This window comes from Eretmochelys imbricata, chromosome 21 (assembly GCF_965152235.1).
Source record: "Eretmochelys imbricata isolate rEreImb1 chromosome 21, rEreImb1.hap1, whole genome shotgun sequence".
Taxonomy (NCBI): domain Eukaryota; kingdom Metazoa; phylum Chordata; order Testudines; family Cheloniidae; genus Eretmochelys; species Eretmochelys imbricata.
The window spans coordinates 16,692,822-16,710,274 of record NC_135592.1 but is presented as its reverse complement, the minus strand read 5'-3'; the positions used below and the strand labels follow the sequence as shown (position 1 = coordinate 16,710,274).

Genomic DNA, 17,453 nt, shown 5'->3' with positions numbered 1-17,453 from the left:
GCACCGAGGAGCCAGGCGGCTGGGGCTCATGGACACACTTGGTTTGCAGCCGCAGAACAAACCAGGATGGAAAAGGAAAAGCACGAAAAGCCATGGATTTCCTTATCCTAGGCAGTGAAGAGTTAACAGCTTCCCTGGCATGGAGATACATGACCTCAGCAGCGCTGCCTAGATCCATCCACCCAACTCTATCATCCTTTGCTTCCGCAGCCCTTCATCCCAAACACACAGCACTGGCTGCAGCCAATCAGCATGAAAAGGAAGACAGGCCAGTTAACTGGGCAACACCTCACACTCCCAGGAACTGCCAAGCCGATGGAAAGCAGAGAGGAGCCCAGTGCGGAAGGTCTCATCGTACAGAATCAAATCGTCCCCACTTCGAAGCAGAGAATCCTCACGCGGCGCTTTCACCCCACATCCACCGACCTACCAGAGCCCTGCAACGAGGCCTGGCCTAGCTCAGAGCATGAGCAGAAAACTTCTCCAGGCAACGAGTCCTGCACTTGTTCTCAGCTCTCCTCTAGCTGAAGAGTCTCCCCCAACCCCTTTGTGACTCCTTCCTCTGCACCGCCTCCTTGGCCTCTGGGGGTCGGCTCCTTGGCATTTGGTACCTGACCTGGTCTGGAGGATGCCCCGACCTGCATTTCCAGCTCTGATCCACCACAGCCAGAGACACTGTGCCCCCAGCGTGCTGGGTGGCCTTAGGCAGGGGCTCACTCTCCTGTTGAGCAGCAGGTGCCCAGAGACTGAGCTAGGCCCGCTAAGGAGAGTGAGCATCTGCAGGCCATCGGATCACTCGCCCGCCCGTAGGGGAAACTGAGCGGACAGTTCTAAGCTATGGGGACTAAGAAGCAGGAGCCCAAAGAGCCAGTGGTGAGGAGCCGGGGCCAGCGGTCTCCCCACATTGCTTTATTGTATTGAATGGATTGAGAGAGACAATCCTACATCCATGCAAAGAGACTACAGCTACAGGAAAGCCACATACATAACAGGAGCCCAGCTTGGTTTTTCCCTTCTCATCTCCTCAACCCTTGGGGTTCAGTGGGGGCGGGGGCTGCTGAGAGCATGAACAGGACATCAGCACTTTGTCCTGCCCAGGTTCCTGGCTAGGGGCCCCCAGGGAAACCCTTTCCACAGGCTGCCGAACATAATTTGAGGGACATGGCTGCTGGGGAGAGTAAGAGCTGGCACTGTGAGTGCTTTCCACCTTCCAGGTGCTGGAGCCTCGACATCCCGCGAGGCAGGGGAGTTAAGTGCCATCCCACGCTCCAGTGGGGACAGGAAGCAGAGGGGAGTGATTTGCCCTGCGTCATGCAGTCAGCTGGTGCCCAAGCTGAGATCGGAACCCAGGAGCCCGGCTCCCAACCCTGCACTCCACACACCAGACCGCGCTGCCTCAGGGAGATGAGGGGGGAGCTGGGTTTAGGTGTCGTTCATGCCCATGTTCTGCATTCGCCCTTCCAGGACGCTATCGCCACCAGCTGGTTTCTTTTTGCTTCCTTCATGCTGCTTCTTCTGTTTCTTGAAAGGTTCCTGGTCAATGGGAGCAGGTTTCACAAAGGGAATCATTTCTGTCAGCCCTGCTGAGAGACGCAGGCAGTTACCCATGGTGAGAGCGGGCAGGAACACTTCCACTTTGCTCTCTTGGCCTGAGAACCATTCCCCTTTACACCACCAAGGGAAGTCCTGCCCAGAAGCCCTCATTCCTCCAGTCCCCACAGCCACAACCTTCCCTTTCCCTTCCCACCCCGCTGGCTCCCTGCTCGCAGGACTGGGTTGAGAACTCGCAGAAGAGTCACATGGGAAGCAGTGGAGCTGGGGGAAGAAATCCAGAAGAGGTATTAGCACTGGGAAGGAATGAGCAGATTGGACTTGCTCCAGGCCAGAGTCCCCCCCGGTCCTGCCTCTCCTATGCTACCAGATGGGGGAGGAGACAGCAGACAGGGAGATGTGGGTCAGAGCACAGAGCAGGGGTGCCACATGAAGGGCTTTCCGAGTCGTACCTGGCGGCATGAAACCCTTCAGTTTCTCTGGCACGACGATGCCATCGTGTGTCTGGTAGTTCTCCAGGATGGCACAGATTGTGCGGGTCATGGCACACATGGTGGCATTTAGCATATGGACAAACTCCACCTGCAAGGACAAAGCCAGTGACCCTGTGAACAGGGCGCGTGAGGAGCTCTGGCCAAGGCCTGCAGGGTGCAGGCTAAGGAGCTGCTTCCCCTCCCTCCGAGGGGAGACTGATGCATCACTGACCAGGGAGCCCAACGGCAGGCACCACAGCAGCATTTCCAAATCAAGATTTCTGGTTGGGGCCCAAGTATTTCCGTATCTGAATCTTCGTCCCAACCCAGCCAGAGTTGTCCCCCGGAAACTGAAGGGGGAACGGGGGAGGAGGTTCCCATCAAAATTTTCTGCAGAAGACACCCCCATCCCCCCCAATTTTCTGACCAGCTCTAACTGGGCCCCAGCAGAGAGGATGGAGTGGCTGATGCCCGGGGCGGCTCAGCTCGCCCAGGATGGGACACTGCGCTGGCAAGGAATACATTCACTTTGCGGTGAGTGGGAGAGCGAGGAGCGCTGGAGGAAAGATCCCAGCAGGGAGAGCAGCTCCCAAGCAGACACGGAGCATGCAGCAGCAGCAGAAGCCTGGGAGGTAACTGCTCCGAGATGGTTATTCAGTTGCCCCAGGACGCACACGGAGAGTAAAAGGGAGGTACTGAAATGCCACCTACTTTGTCCATCATTTTCTTGGTCTGCCCATAGCGGATCCGCAGGCGACGGGCCTGGTAGTCTGTGCAGTTGGAGCAGGAGACCAGCTCCCGGAAGGCGCCTGACCCTGGGAACCAAGCCTCAAGGTCCAGCTTCTTACTGGCAGCGTGGTTCAGGGAGCCTGCAAGGGCGGGAGGCAGTTACTCAAGCTGGCCAGCGAGGCAGCAGCTGCATGGTAGCAGGGAGAACGAGCCGAAGCTGCCTCCGACCTAACAGTGGCTTTGCAGGGACAGAGGACAAAGCCCTCCCTGCTAAGTTACCTGCCCAACTGCTGTGCTCTGGTTTCACCACAAATGATTATGGGGCCTAGAGATAGGCACCTTAGATACTCCCGAGACCCAGCGTCACAGTGAAGACTAGTACTCAGGGCTCTGCAGGACTCTAGGCAATGGGGATTCTCCTGGAAGAGGAGGATCTAGGGCTGATTCTCTTCCAGCCCCCCGGCCACTGCTCCGGGGTGGGGCTTGGAGCGTCAATTCCTGCAGGCCAACTCTCTGGCCCATCTCGCGCTATGAACGTGGCTCCTGGACTGGGCTTCCCTGTTCTCACCTTCCTATGCCAGCTCCTCAGGGGAGAAGGAGCCAGTCCTGAAGCCTGGCCAGTGAGCAGGGACCGAACAGGTGATCAGGCCGACCAGTCACAAATGCCATTCCCGCCCACCCCCACTCAGGACGTACTTTTAGCAGCTCCCCTTCCCACACCCCAGTGCAGTGCAGCAGTTCTGGGGCACAGGGCCTGCGCAAAGAACTTGTAGTGCCCTCCCCTCTCGGTCCCTTGTTTTAAAGAGGGATGAAGGCTGAATAAGTGAAATGTGAGACGGAGCCTCAGGACACCAACCACTGCACAGCAGCCTCCAGGATCTGCCGGGTGATGTCCACTCCAAACTGCCGCCTGCCAAGGGGACCTGCCATTGCTAACAACAAAGGCAACGTCAAGCCAACACGCCAAGCCTTCCAAGAGGCAAGAGCGTCGTGCACGGCTCTCACCCAGCTCATATTGGGTTATAAGGCATTTGGCCTTCTGAGAAACCAGGTGCACTGCCATATGGAGGCACAGCAAGATGACGGAGGCTGGGTCTACACTGCACAGCTGTGTCAGGCCGGGGGCTGAGAGAACCGTACTGCCAGTCAACAAGAGGGCTTCTGCTGGCCCAGCTGGCCCCCTCGGGAGGTGGTTTCACTATGCCAACAAAAAACTCCCAAGACCTGGCTCGCCCATATTGACGCCGGGGGCTTTGCCAGCACAGAGCCACCAGGCAAAGCATCTGTGAGAGCTAATGGGCAGAAGGGGCCACCACATCGTCTAGTTTGACCTCCTGTACATCACAGACCACCCAGTGTAGACACGGCCTTAGCGAGAGGAGCTTCAGGCTCAGATTCCCGGCTAAGGCTGGTGCAAGCCACACCCGAAGCGTTAGATTTTAAGGGGTTCTTTGACACTGAAGACATCTCTCCCCTCCCTGCTGTCGCTTAGCTTTGCCTCAACACCAGCCAGAAGGGGACGTGGGAGCTCTCGGCACTCTCGTGGGGACAAACCTGCCATCTCTGCAGCACCTCACCCCCGCTGCCTGGGGAGGAGACAGGGACCAGAGACCAACCCCATCCCAGCACTTGAGTTCCTGAAGCATGTAGGAGTCCAATCGGTGCCCCGCTGCTGTATGTTAGCGCAGCACCAAGCACTGAGAGTTCCTGCCCAAATTCCCTTACAGCGTAAGCGGAGACACAAAAGGGGGAACAAGACAGCTGGGGGGTGGGGGAAGCACAAGGTAATGGTGACAGCGTAGCACGTGGATCAAACTGACAGTCTCAGCCCAGCAGCGCCTAACCAACACGCACACAGCTTTCAAAGTGGCCTGGCCCGGACTCCCCTGCAGTGCCCACACGGATGCTGCTAGCAGGTCACAGCAGTTCCTTCCCTAGAGGAAGGGACGAGCCATTTCAGACTCAATACAAGTCCATTATTAGCTTTTCCTATGAAGCCCAAGTGAGCTCTTGATCCCCCCAAGATTGTTCTGACCGTGACTAGGCACTACTGAGAGCAGGGATAGAGCCGCTGCAGTGTATGTTCCTGAAGTGTTACTGCCCAGTGACCACCAAGGAAACAGGACACTTTGGGCTCCTTTCCGACCACACCAGCCACAGGCTTGTGCAGGCCGTGGGACAACAGCCGCTTTATCTTTATGGCAGCAGTGTGCAGAGGCTGAGCCCAAGGCCCATCGCGCTGGGTGCTGTACACATTCTAACCAGAGGCACAGAGAGGGGCAGGGGCTTGCCCAAGCTCACCTGCAGGTCAGAAGTCGAGCCAGGACAAGAGCCAGAGATGGCTCCTCAGACACTGCCCTGCCCACTCGACTCCTGTCTTGGCCCCTGTCCTTCGATGGCAGGCTGGTCCTGTCACATCATTACAGAATCTCAGGGGGGGAAGGGACCTCAGGAGGTATCGAGCCCAACCCCCTGCTCAAAGCAGGACCAACCTCAATTAAATCCTCCCAGCCAGGGCTGTGTCAAACCGGGCCTTAAAAACCTCTAAGGAAGGCGATTCCACCACCTCCCTAGGTAACCCATTCCAGTGCTTCACTACCCTCCTAGTGAAAAAGTTTTTTCTAATATCCAACCTAAACCTCCCCCACTGCAACTTGAGACCATTACTCCTTGTTCTGTCATCAGCTACCACTGAGAACAGTCTAGATCCATCCTCTTTGGAACTCCCTTTCAGGTAGTTGAAAGCAGCTATCAAATCCCCCCTCATTCTTCTCTTCCGCAGACTAAATAATTCCAGTTCTCTCAGCCTCTCCTCATAACTCATGTGTTCCAGTCCCCTAATCATTTGTGTTGCCCTCCGCTGAACTCTTTCCACATCCTTCTTGTAGCGTGGGGCCCCAACCTGGATGCAGTACTCCAGATGAGGCCTCACCAATGTCGAATAGAGGGGAACGATCACGTCCCTCGATCTGCTGGCAATGCTCCTACTTATACAGCCCAAAATGCCGACAGCCTTCTTGGCAACAAGGGCACACTGTTGACTCTCATCCAGCTTCTCGTCCACTGTAACCCCTAGGTCCTTTTCTGCAGAACTGCTGCCGAGCCATTCGATCCCTAGTCTGTCGCGGTGCATGGGATTCTTCCATCCTAAGTGCAGGACTCAGCACTTGTCCTTGTTGAACCTCATCAGATTTCTTTTGGCCCAATCCTCTAATATGTCTAGGGCCCTCTGTATCCTGTCCCTACCCTCCAGCGTATCTACCGCTCCTCCCAGTTTAGTGGTATCCCTACAGAGAGGAGCGTGTGCGCCCAGGAGCAGGAGAGCCGAGTTCCGTACCTGAGACAATATTGACGACGCGGTAAGGAATGCCCAGCGACTGGTAGAACTCCTCAGCAGTCGCAATCATTTCATCAAACATCTCCCACGACTTGTTGTCATGAGGCGACGCGTAGACAAACTGCTCAATCTGGGCGGGGTGGGAGGGAAGAGAGAGAAGCAACGTATAGAGGGTCGGACTGCATGTCTTAGTCCGCTGCTGATCAGAGGTGGGGCAAGGCCCAGGAATGGTGGATTCAGAGAACGGGAACCAGAAGACAAGGAGATTATTGCAGTAGAGAATGTCTTCTCCAATGTCCATCTCATGGAATCCCAGTGTAACGAACTGATGGTGACGGGAAATGACAGAAGACCTGGAAACTGATAGCAATTTATACTGACTGACCCCTAAAGGACCTTTGCAGTCTCACAAATCTGTAATTACTTTACTCGGAAGAGGCCAGCAGCAGCACCCAGAGGGGGCTTTCTGGAATAACTCTTGTTCTGAGGGTGTTGAACCTGCAGACCTCTCCTCAGATCATGCAGCGAGGGGGCTCTGCAGTTCCCCTCTGCTCCAGGGTATTACTCATTTTCCCTTCAAATATCCAACACCTGGGAGAAAAGACCCCAAGCCCATTCTTATCTACTAGCTGGGAAACATTTGCAGGATGCTAACTGGCTAGCAGCACGTCCCTTTACCTTTTCAAACTGGTGCACCCGGAAGATGCCTCTGGTGTCACGGCCGTGCGAGCCAACTTCCTGCCTGAAGCAGGTGGACAGCCCAGCGTATCTGATGGGCAGATCCTCCGGCTTCAGCCACTCATCCCTGTGCAAAGCTGCAATTGGCTGTTCAGAGGTAGCAATCAGGTACTTCTCATCGATAGAGCTGTCCTCCGATTTCTCACTGCCCTTGCCAATGACCTGGAGACGGGGGTTGAACAGCATTCTGTTAGCGTGCCAGAGCAGAACACACATCTATGGATACGTGCAATAGCCTCCGCAATGCAGACCTGGGCCCCAGGAACAGCAAGAGCCACAGGCTAGAAGGATCCTTTGCCATGGCAAACACTAACGGAAAACCGTACTTGGTTTGCCAGCATCAGGATGCACAGGCCCTTCCCTGCAGCTTACCTTGTAAAGCTCCTCATCAAACTGACTGAGCTGAGCCACCTCCTGCATCACCTCTTTCCTCATGAAGAAGGGTGTGTAGATAGGGGTGTACCCCTTGCTGAGCAGGGTCTGCAGAGCATACTGGATCAGCGCCTGCTCAAGGAAAACCAGGGCACCCTACAAACACAAGACAAGCCTCTCAGGTCACACGAAGGACCAATGGCTCGGATTCCAGAGGTGCTGAGTGCATGCAACTCCTGTCCTGGGAGCTGAGTGCCTCTGACGACCAGGCCAGAAGTGCCTACAATAGCTCAGCTTAGAGAATGGAGCCATTAACTAAGACAGAAAAAGAAGTCCAAATCGATGATACCTGAAGGCAAACAGTGGTGGTGGGCTTACCCCATGCAAGTCTTGGTCCAAGGTTTTATACGCAGCCATGCCATGGAGCGTCTGCACTGAAACCATGCTCAGCAACAGCAGACAGGCAGCACTAGTCATACTCCCACGCACCCAGTTGGACACCCTTTGCTTGTGGCACATGCAGCTGTCTTTAAAAAGTTAATGCAAGGCTGAACTCCACCAGCTGTGCAGAGGCTTTGCTCCCTCCCTAAAGGAGGGGAAAACTCCCTCTGCCTAGTACATGATCAGCGATCAAATTCAGCACCAGAAAATGCACTTGTGCCTACTAGTTTAGTAGATCAGATTAGTGGGAGGTACAACACGAATGGCAGGAAAGCAGCAGATCTCTGCCACAAACGCAGGTGGTTTGTTCTATGCCTGTCTGATTCCTTTTCCTGCATCCCAGAACCAGGAAGGTTTGGGGCTTCGGGCTCTCACCTTCAGGAAGTACCCTCTGCTTCCAGCTACTATGGCCCCCTTTTCTCCCTCGTAGCCATCCACCATCACCACCAAGTCCACATGGGAGTACTTCTTCCTCACCGCGCAGTCTCCCCAGATCCTCTCCACTCGGTTATCTGCATCCTGCATGCAAGGCGAGAGAAGGAAAACATGGGCTCACTTGGACGGCCACGCCCGGTGCGGGGTGTAGAACCGTGGGCTAGTGTGTTCTGTGGAAGGTAGGTAAGGAATGAAGAGGGAGTGATCAGGCCCTCATTCCTCTCCCTCCCTTTCCCCACAAGGGTCAGTGCTCAAGCCTCAGGCATCTCCCAGTGGAGAGCATCAATACTTGTCTGAGCGCTTGCCACAGCTTGCCACAGCTGTTACCGGACTCAACCAGAGGGGCTCCCTCACCTTGGGATTGGCTCTGCAGTCTCCATAGCGACTAAATCCAGGCAACTGACAGACAAATCTTGGAATCCTAATGCTGATCCCAGCCGGCAGCATAATATGATGTCACTTGGCTGCTGGCCCAGCCCAATTGTACTCCTGGAGTTAAACATTCTTGCTGGGTGAATGCAGTGGGCAAGGGCATATCCCAGCGTTTGGCTCTGCCTAAGTTTCCCATGTATGCACTAAACAATGGCAGAAAGTTCCATACTGTCTGAGCGGGTCTTTGTGTTCAGTGAGCTCCTTCGCTGCAGGACACCCTGTCTTGTAATGCAGATTTCATTCACTCCCTACCCAATCTCAGCAACCCCTCTCAACAGGAAGCTCACTGACTGTGTCTGCGGTCACTTTGATGTGTTGTGTATGGCTGTTTCAAGCTGACTGTACGGTACTTCCCAAAACCTGACAGAGACATCGTCTACACAGAGGGGATGCGTTTGGCTCCTACCTCATCGTTGCTGATGGGCACAGAGGGGTGGAGGAGGTTTCCAATTTCTCGGAGGCTTTCAAACCGCTCTGCCTCCAGTTTCACACGCTCAGCATCGCACTTCAGGATGGCTTCGTCAATGAGAACACGGACTTTCTTAATCTGGGTTACCTGAAGACCCTGTTACACACAAATCACTGGGCGTGTCACTACACAGCTCAAACAACAGAGAAAATGAGCATTATGCTCTTGAAAAGGGCCAAAGAGTTTTTTTAAGTAGCGTAAACCACTCTGATCTTTGCCTAACCAGCCTGACTTTTGCAGAGGTAAATCACATTTCACTAATCAAACAGACTTCACTGAATATGTCAATACAGTATTGGATAAAGGAAAACCAGTTGACAATTTATTTAGACTGTCAAAGGCCTTTGACAAAGTCCCTCACAAGAGGCTACTACAGAAGCTAAGTCATCAGAGTGAGAGACAAAGTATTGTCATAGATCAAAAACCAGCTAAGAGTCAGGAATCAGAGTAGGAATAAATGGTCAATTTTCATCATGGCAGAAGATGAAGAGCAGGTGCCTCATAGTTTCTCATTAGGCCCACCGTTACTTTATGTATTTATTAGTGATCTGGAAATGGGGGTGAGCAGTGAGGTGCAGATGACACGAAGTTATTTAGGTCAGTCCAATCCAGAGAACTGTGAGGAACTTCGGAGGGACCTAATCAAGCTAGAGGAATGAGCAGCACAAGGGTAGATGAAGCTAAATTTGATAAATGCCAAGTACTGCAATTGGGATGGAATAATTTCAACTACTCCTAAACCTTACTAGGCTCTAAATTCATTAGATCAACTCAGGAAAGGGACCCGGGCATCACTGTAGCCCACTCAGTGGGGACTTCTGCTCAATTGCAGCTGCGGTCAAAAAGCAAATAATTCTTAAGATGCAAAAGGAAAGGGACAGGGATTCATATGGGAAATATCATGGTGCCATTACATAAACCAAGTGTGCCTCATTTGGAAAACTGTGCGCAGTTCTGGCCATCGCATCTCAAAAAGGAAGATTAAAGGGGTTCAGAGAACGGCAACAAAAATGATTAGGGCAACGATAAAACTGATCTGAAGAGAGATTGATGAGACTAGGATTGTTACCTTAGGAAGGTGGGGAATAAGAGGAGCCATGATATAAGTCTATAAAACTAATGACTGGTTTACAGAAGGGAGATCAGAAGCTTCTGTTCTCCCTGTCTCACAACACAAGAACAAAGGGACATGCAAAGAAACGGAGAGGCGGTAAATCCATAACTAATACAAGGAAATACCTTTTCACGTGTGTGATTGGCAAGGAGTTCCACAGTTCAAGGGACATTAAGGCCAAAATCTTAAGATTAAAAAAGGGACTGAACACATATCTCTATGGATAAGAATATCTGGCTCTAATAGTGGATACTATTGAATTTTGGACACAATAATACACCACTTGAGTGCTTGAGTGTTTCTTGTACCTGTCCCTAAAGCATCTGGTGCTGGCAAGCAAGATACTGTCTTGCTGGCCAGGGGGCTGATCCAGTCTGACAATTCCTGTATTTACATTTCAGCTGAAAAACAGCACCCCCAGCAGCACTATACTTCTCATCTCCAGGCAGGGACACCGGTTCAGTACAGACTGAGGAAAGAGAACCACCATCTGAACTGCCAATAGCACTTTGGTGTGTTCCTCAGAGGTGCCCTATTAAAGTATCGTCTCAGCCTGACCCTACCTAGCTGACAAGATCTAACCTGTTCACAGCACAGTGATTTGGCGGGAGGTCTCTGACTGCAGAAGTACAGAACAGTCAGACTTCAGGCCAGAAGACAGTGAGATAAACAGGAATAAAAGAAAAGGCAGGTGGTCAACTATCACTTTTCAGAGTGCCCGCAGCCCCGTGAAAGCCAGGGGCGTAACTCACCGCTAAGATGTCGGCAGTGAGGCCATCAAGATTTTGTGCATGTTCTGGTACCGACTCATCATCACCCATGGGCTCTTTTTTCTGCAAAGGGAAGAATTGAGAGGAACAATGAGCACGCTAAGAACTTACGTTGTAAGCAGCGACATGGGTGCGTAGTACAGTTGCTACAGTGTGTGGAATCAGGACTGGGAGGAGAGGGCCCAGGAAAGGATCTCAAACTTCATCTTACAAAGCCAGCCACAATATGACACAGAATGAAAAACCATGGCTGGATTGTGCAGGGTAGTGGATTCTTCTAATCAGCTATACGCTTTGGCAGTAAATCCGACATGTGAACAATTTTCTCAGGTCTGTTGACGCAACAACCTTAATTTGACATTGTCAAAAATTTCTATGGACATTTTTCAGGTCATTCATTAAGCAAACTTCTTCCTTCTAGAGGTCATCAGCCGCAGGAAGATTAGAGAGATTCCACTGCTTTCCAATAAGACTGTAACAAATCGGGCCACATCAGCGCTACACTAGCACCGTATTACCAGGGAACACCGCTGCTATGGTCTCACAGCACTCATCTCTCTTACCTTCATTTTCTCACCTATCGTTTTGCTGCACAGGTTCTTCAGTTTGTTCAAGTTGTCTGCACGAAATCTGCCTGGAAGGGAAGCATTGGAGGAAAAAAATAGACCAGTGATCTCCATAGTGAAACTACACATTTGCTAGCAGATTCAGAAACCTGTTGAGTTGGTAAGTTGTTATCCCTGTAGGTGATGTAACACAGATACAAACAGTTCAGATACACAGCTCATTCCCTCTTTGCTTCAATTAGCTTTACAGATCTTATTCAGAGCCTTGGAAAAATGAGAGGAGAAACTTGCCCGGAGCAGGCATTCCATAACAGCGGAGGGAAAGAATGGCATCACAGCAGGAATAGGAGTTGAGAGAGTCTCCTCTGCCACAAACTCATTGCATGCCTGTGGGCAAGTCAGTCCCCCCGTGACACCATTTTTCCAGCTATAAAGCAAAAGCAGTACTTCACTACCGCACAGAATCACCGGGTGGCTTAATTCAGACTTGCACAGTTCCACTCACCCTCTGGCCCTGTGCAATGTTTTAGGTAAACTGTTCACTGTGTCATTAGTCGGGGTGAGGGAGGAGATTTTATGCCTGAGCTGGTAAATTTTCAGGGCTTGAAAACATCCCTTCACCCCACTGGTCAGCGTAGAGCAGAAAACCCATGGCAAGAGGGGGAGGCAACTCCTTCCACCCCTCCCAGATTCCAGAAAAAATGTCAATTTTCATTTAAAACGTTTCAAGTTTCTTACGGAGGCTAAGACAGGCTCCCAAATGTTACCATGTACCAAAGCCTACACCAGGGGTCGGCAGCCTTTCAGAAGTGGTGTGTCAAGTCTTCATCGATTCACTTTAATTTAAGGTTTCGCATGCCAGTCATACATTTTAACATTTTTTAGAAGGCCTCTTTCTATAAGTCTATATATTATATCACTAATCTATTGTCATATGTAAAGTAAACAAGGTTTTCAAAATGTTTAAGAAGCTTCATTTAAAATTAAATTAAAATGCTGATCTTACGCCGCCAGCCCACTCAACCTGCTGCCAGCCTGGGGTTCTGTTCACCTAGGCTGGCAGCAGGCTGAGCGGGGCCTGCGGCCAGGACCCTGGCTGGCAAGGGGCTGGCAACCAGAACCCCAGACAGGCAGCGGGCTGAGCGGGGCCAGCGGCCGGGACCCCAGACTGGCAGTGGGCTGAGCGGCTTAGCCCGCTGCCGGTCTGGGGTTTAGTCCGCTGGCTCCTGCCAGCCAGGTTTCCGGGTACCGGCCCCACTCAGCCCGCTGCTGGTCTGGGATCCCGGCCCTGCCCACAGTGGGTACCTACTTTCTCCCTGGTTCTAGCCCATTCTCTTCCTCTCTCTCTGCACTGAGCTGAGGGTGGGAGTGCACTGAGCACAGGACTGGTGGTGAAAGAGCAGGCTGGGGGTTGGGGTGTCAGGTCTGGCCAGGAGCTAGAATGAGGGAGGGGGCTCAGGGTTGGGGCAAGAGGTTTGGATGTGGAGTGCTTACCTGGACAGCTCCCATTTGGTGCGAGGGGTGCAGGTAGAAATGTGGGGGGGTGGGGTGCAGGAGCTCCTGTTTGGTGCTCAGGGTGGGGGTGGGAATGTGGGGGGTGCAAGAGTCAGGGCAGGGGCTGGGGGCATGTGAGGGGGGTGCAGGAGTCAGGGCATGGGGTGTGGGGGGGCTGGGTATGTGTGGGGGTACCGAAGTCAGGGCTGGGGTCGTGGGGGGATGCAGGGGTCAGGGCAGGAGGCTGGGTGTGTGTGAGGGGGGTGCAGAGCTCAGGGCAGGGGGCTGGAAGTGTGTGTGGGGCGTGTAGGGGTCAGGGCAGAGGGCTGGGGGTGTGGGCTGGGGTCGTGGGGGTGTTAACTAGAGACAGGTACTAATGCATCCAGGAACTGCACCGTGGCTGGAACCCAAGTGCAGGAGATAGAACAGGATCAGACTTGTCACTAGACTCTAGAGCTGGGGGATTCTTAGGGGAAAGTGTGGTGGCAACCCTTGCTGGTGGCCACGTTCACACTTTCCCCCAAAATACTTCATTAGCTTTAGGGAAAACAAATAAATACGCACATGCACATTGCAATTCGTTTACTCCTAGCTAGTAAGTTCCTTGTGAAAAGTGATATTAACAAGCATACAAGTATCACCTGTCACAGCCCTGCCAAGCATGGGGACAAATTAAGCCCTGGCTGGGGGGCCGGGGAAGGCAGCGGGGGGCTGGAGCCTGAAGCCCCACCGCCAGAGCCTGGGACCTGACAACGCACAGCCAGAGCCTGGAACTGGAGCCCAAAGCCCCGGGGCCAGAGCCTGCTGCCCCGCCATCCCAGGGCTGAAGCCCAAAGCCTGAGCCCCACCATCCCTGGGGGTACATGGGGTCTTCCAGGGGTACATCAACTCATCTAGATATTTGCTTAGTTTTACAACAGGCTACACAAAAAGCACTAGGGAAGCAGTACAGACTAAAAATTTATACAGACTTGTTTATGCTGCTCTATGTACTGTACACAAACATGTAAGTACTGCACAAGATTTATATTCCAAGTGATTTATTTTATAATTCTATGGTAACAAGGAGAAAGTCAGCCATGTTTCAGCATTAGTGGCTGTGACACTTTTATATTTTTATGTCTGATTTTGTAAGCAAGTAGTTTTTAAGTGAGATGAAACTTGGGGTACGCAAGACAAATCAGACTCCTGAAAGGGGTACAGTACTCTGGAAAGGTTGAGAGCCACTACTTAACAGCACTGCCCTGGACTTCACTGCTGGGCACCTCCCTCTATCAGCCTCCGGCTGGTCTGTCTAGTACTGTCGCTAATGGCGGTCTAGTTCACACCTTGTAAATACTGGTAACACTTATGCGGGGGAAGGGGGAGAAAAGAGGGGGCTTAAAAGATGTGTGATGTGCTTTGAGATCACTCAACCAGGAACCAAGCTCAGATTTATATTGATGGCTGATTTAAAAAAAATATATACCAGTAAAAAAAAGTGGATTAAAAGTGGTGTCAGTGAATGATATTCTTCCAAAGTGCTCTGAATGCTAGGAATATCAGCAGAGAAACCAAAAAGCAAATTCCTCCAACCCTTCTCTCCCAAATACAAAGTTGCATTCCCAGAGACCTGACAGTGCAAACTGATTGAATAGTGCCTACTTTTGATCTGTGGCATGAATGAATCAGTTTCTACTCTAATTGCAGCTGGATTGCATCAGACTGCATGAATCACCAATCCCCAAGCAGCATCCTGCCAAATTGTGCTCCCCTGATTTAAATGCCAACACACACGTTCACAGCACAGCTACTGAATTGCAGCTTCTCTTGCATCAAAGTGCTCACTCCCAAAAGCAGAGGACAGCCACTGCGACACTGCCTTCAGCCCAGAGCTTCACTACAGCAACCTCCTGCCTCACTGTCTGCATTTAAGCAGCGCTGCCCAGATATGCAAGACATTAATACAGCACGTGCTGACAGCAAACAGTGCTGTCTGACAACGTGCATTAACCCAGCCCTCTTTCCATAACAAGGAAAGAGGTTCTTCCACATGAAGGCAACTACATTAAAAGTGGGATCCATGTAGCCAATGGCTTCACATTCTAATAATTACTATTGCCAAAAAACACCTCAGCAACATAAGCTTCTGTATCCTAGAAATAGTGGCCTCTTTTGCAGATTCCCAGAGTGATCTGTCTCCCATTACGACTACATAAATGCATTAAGCTACCATATTTACTCAACAAACAGGTGATCTTTCAATGGATCAACAAGTAACCCACAAAACACAAGGTTCAGATTAGAAAGATCCCCTTGGCTAGTCCCAGGCCATGTGACCTTTTCCTAAATCAGGGGCTGATTTAGTTCTTCTCCCTGGTCACAGCTCCAGGAACAGAGCTGGGAAAAGCTTACTGGTCCTAAGAACACCTGTACTGGTCTGGCAAAGCATTTCTAGGACCGGTGAACCATGACACAGCAGACCCCAAAAAAGGTCTTTTCTTTCTGAGGCCCCAAAACATGCTACAAAAACTCCATGGCCTAGCTGTGCCAGAACAACGTTTTTTCGGCTTATAAAAGCCAAGGCCAGTGTTAGGGGGTAGCAAGGGGGATTGCCCAGGGCTCCCACCATAGGGGGCACTCTGAAACTAAATTGCTCAGGCTGTGGTGTCAGTCCTGGGTGGTGGGGCTTGGGACCCCAGGCTGCCGTCCTGCATGGCTGGACTTTGGCTTTCTGCCCTGGGCCCTAGTGAGTCTAATGCCGGCCACGCTTGGTGGCCACCCCTGAAACCTGCTCGCGGCCCCTTTGGGGGCCCAGGACCCCTGGTTGAGAACCACTGCCCTAACAGTCACCTCATTCTTACTGTTCTTATCTTCCCAACCCAACCTTCACTTATGACACAGCCACCAGTAATCTCAGGAACTGCTGAAGTCAGAAGTCAATGCTTTAGACAGCAAACAGATGGGTTCCAGTCTGTCAGATATTTCTAATGACTTATTGCTACAGGACTCAGGGGCGATCACGCCAGTTTGACTGGCTGCGGAAATTATGTGGAATCGGAGCGGGGTGAAACAGAACACAACGGTCACCGTGCAGACTGGATTTCAAGGTCAGGTAACCAGCTGGAGACCCCAGCGCATGCTCCACACCTTGATGAAGTCAGGGGGCTCCTACCAAAGGCAGCAACAACGAAAGGCCCAGATTACGGCGGCTCCACCGACTCCAGCTGGCTCGGGAGCCACCGTGCCCAGCCCGGCCCCAAAGGGCTCTCCGCTGCTGGGGGCATCGCTGCTGGCTCACCCTGAGGCCACAGGGGCCCAGAGCAGCCCTGCCTCGCCACGGCCTGCCAAAGTTGGGGGGGCTGGGGGGGCTATGGAGATGCAAGGACTGAAACCTTCCACGGGGGGGGCCCGCACCCGGAGCGCGGGGACCCCCCCCGCTGCAAGGGGGGGAGGGAGGCCCGCACCCCGTGGGGGAGGCTCGTTCGCGCATGCGCACCGGGCTGCCGCGGACCCCATCTGGCAGCGACCGGACCCGCTCCCCGCCCGGCACCTACATCGCCGCCAGGCCCCGTCCGCCTCCACCAGCGCGTCCACCAGCGCCGGGTCCTTGAAGCGCTTGATCTGCGTCTCGCGCACGCGGCCGGGGTCCCCGCCCTTGTCGGCGCGGAACAGGTCCAGGTCCAGCACCATCGTGCCGGCGGCGAGCGGCGCTGAGGCAGCAGGCGGCGGCACTGCGCAGGCGCGGCACTGAGGGCGCGGCGGAACGGCGGCCGCGGCGCAGAGCCGGCCGGGAACGGGACGCAGGGCGCATGCGTAGGAACGACAGCCTGGCCGAACAGCAGCTCAGCGCGCCTGCGCGGCTTTCCGGGGCGGGGCGGGGTAGAGCGCGCCCTGCCGGCGCGGTGTGGCGTCGCAGGCAGCCCGAGCGCGGCGCGTGGGGCAGGGGTGCTGCCGAGAGCCCGGGGACCCCCTGCAAGCCGGGGGGGGGGGGGCAGCGGGACCCCAGCCCCCCGCGGGGCCCGGGCTGCAGCCTGGCGACCCAGGGGGGAAACTCTCCTGGGCACGTGGCCTCAGCCAAGGGCCTGCGCAAAACTGCACAGCATTGTCCCGCCCCCTGACCCGCCCCTTCTCCGGGCCCCCCCATTCCACCCCCCCGCTGCTCTCCCAGCCCCCCTCCCGCCCTCCTTCTCACCGGGCCGGCCGGGGGAGGGGGCTCCGGGCTGAGGCAGGGGCTGGGGTGCGGGAGGGGGTGAGGGCTCTGGGGTGGGGCCAGAAATGAGGGGTTCAGGGTGCGGGAGGGGGCTCCAGGCTGAGGCAGGGGCTGGGGTGCGGGAGGGGGTGAGGGCTCCGGCTGGGGGTGTGGGCTCTGGGGTGGGGCCAGAAATGAGGGGTTCAGGGTGCGGGAGGGGGCTCCGGGCTGAGGCAGGGGCTGGGGTGCGGGAGGGGGTGAGGGCTCCGGCTGGGGGTGTGGGCTCTGGGGTGGGGCCAGAAATGAGGGGTTCAGGGTGCGGGAGGGGGCTCCAGGCTGAGGCAGGGGCTGGGGTGCGGGA

General features: G+C 53.9%; 1 protein-coding gene across 2 annotated transcripts; it reads right to left on the bottom strand.

The window, feature by feature from the left end:
* Positions 1–866: 866 nt before the first annotated feature.
* Positions 867–16,647, bottom strand: SARS1 (seryl-tRNA synthetase 1). 2 transcript variants are annotated; one of them, XM_077839269.1, is made up of 11 exons: positions 16,458–16,647; positions 11,425–11,495; positions 10,844–10,924; positions 8,915–9,073; positions 8,017–8,160; positions 7,201–7,356; positions 6,769–6,990; positions 6,091–6,220; positions 2,736–2,893; positions 2,004–2,133; positions 867–1,580 (listed from the first exon to the last, which is right to left on the bottom strand). In XM_077839269.1, exons 1-11 carry the CDS (start codon positions 16,591–16,593, stop codon positions 1,423–1,425), a joined length of 1,545 nt encoding a protein of 514 aa, XP_077695395.1. In that variant the 5' UTR covers positions 16,594–16,647; the 3' UTR covers positions 867–1,422. The 2 variants fall into 2 exon arrangements, with proteins under 2 accessions (XP_077695395.1, XP_077695397.1); XM_077839271.1 differs by lacking the exon at positions 16,458–16,647 and having other exon boundaries at positions 11,439–11,475.
* Positions 16,648–17,453: the final 806 nt, after the last annotated feature.

Bases quoted from the DNA above. Each gene is read 5' to 3' on its own strand.
- SARS1 (XM_077839269.1), bottom strand. From the start codon at position 16,593: ATGGTGCTGGACCTGGACCTGTTCCGCGCCGACAAGGGCGGGGACCCC. The intron at 11,496-16,457 runs GTAGGTGCCGGG...CTTCCCTTCCAG, and splicing joins GGACGGGGCCTGGCGGCGAT to GCAGATTTCGTGCAGACAAC. The intron at 1,581-2,003 runs GTACGACTCGGA...GTCTCTCAGCAG, and splicing joins GAAGGGTTTCATGCCGCCAG to GGCTGACAGAAATGATTCCC.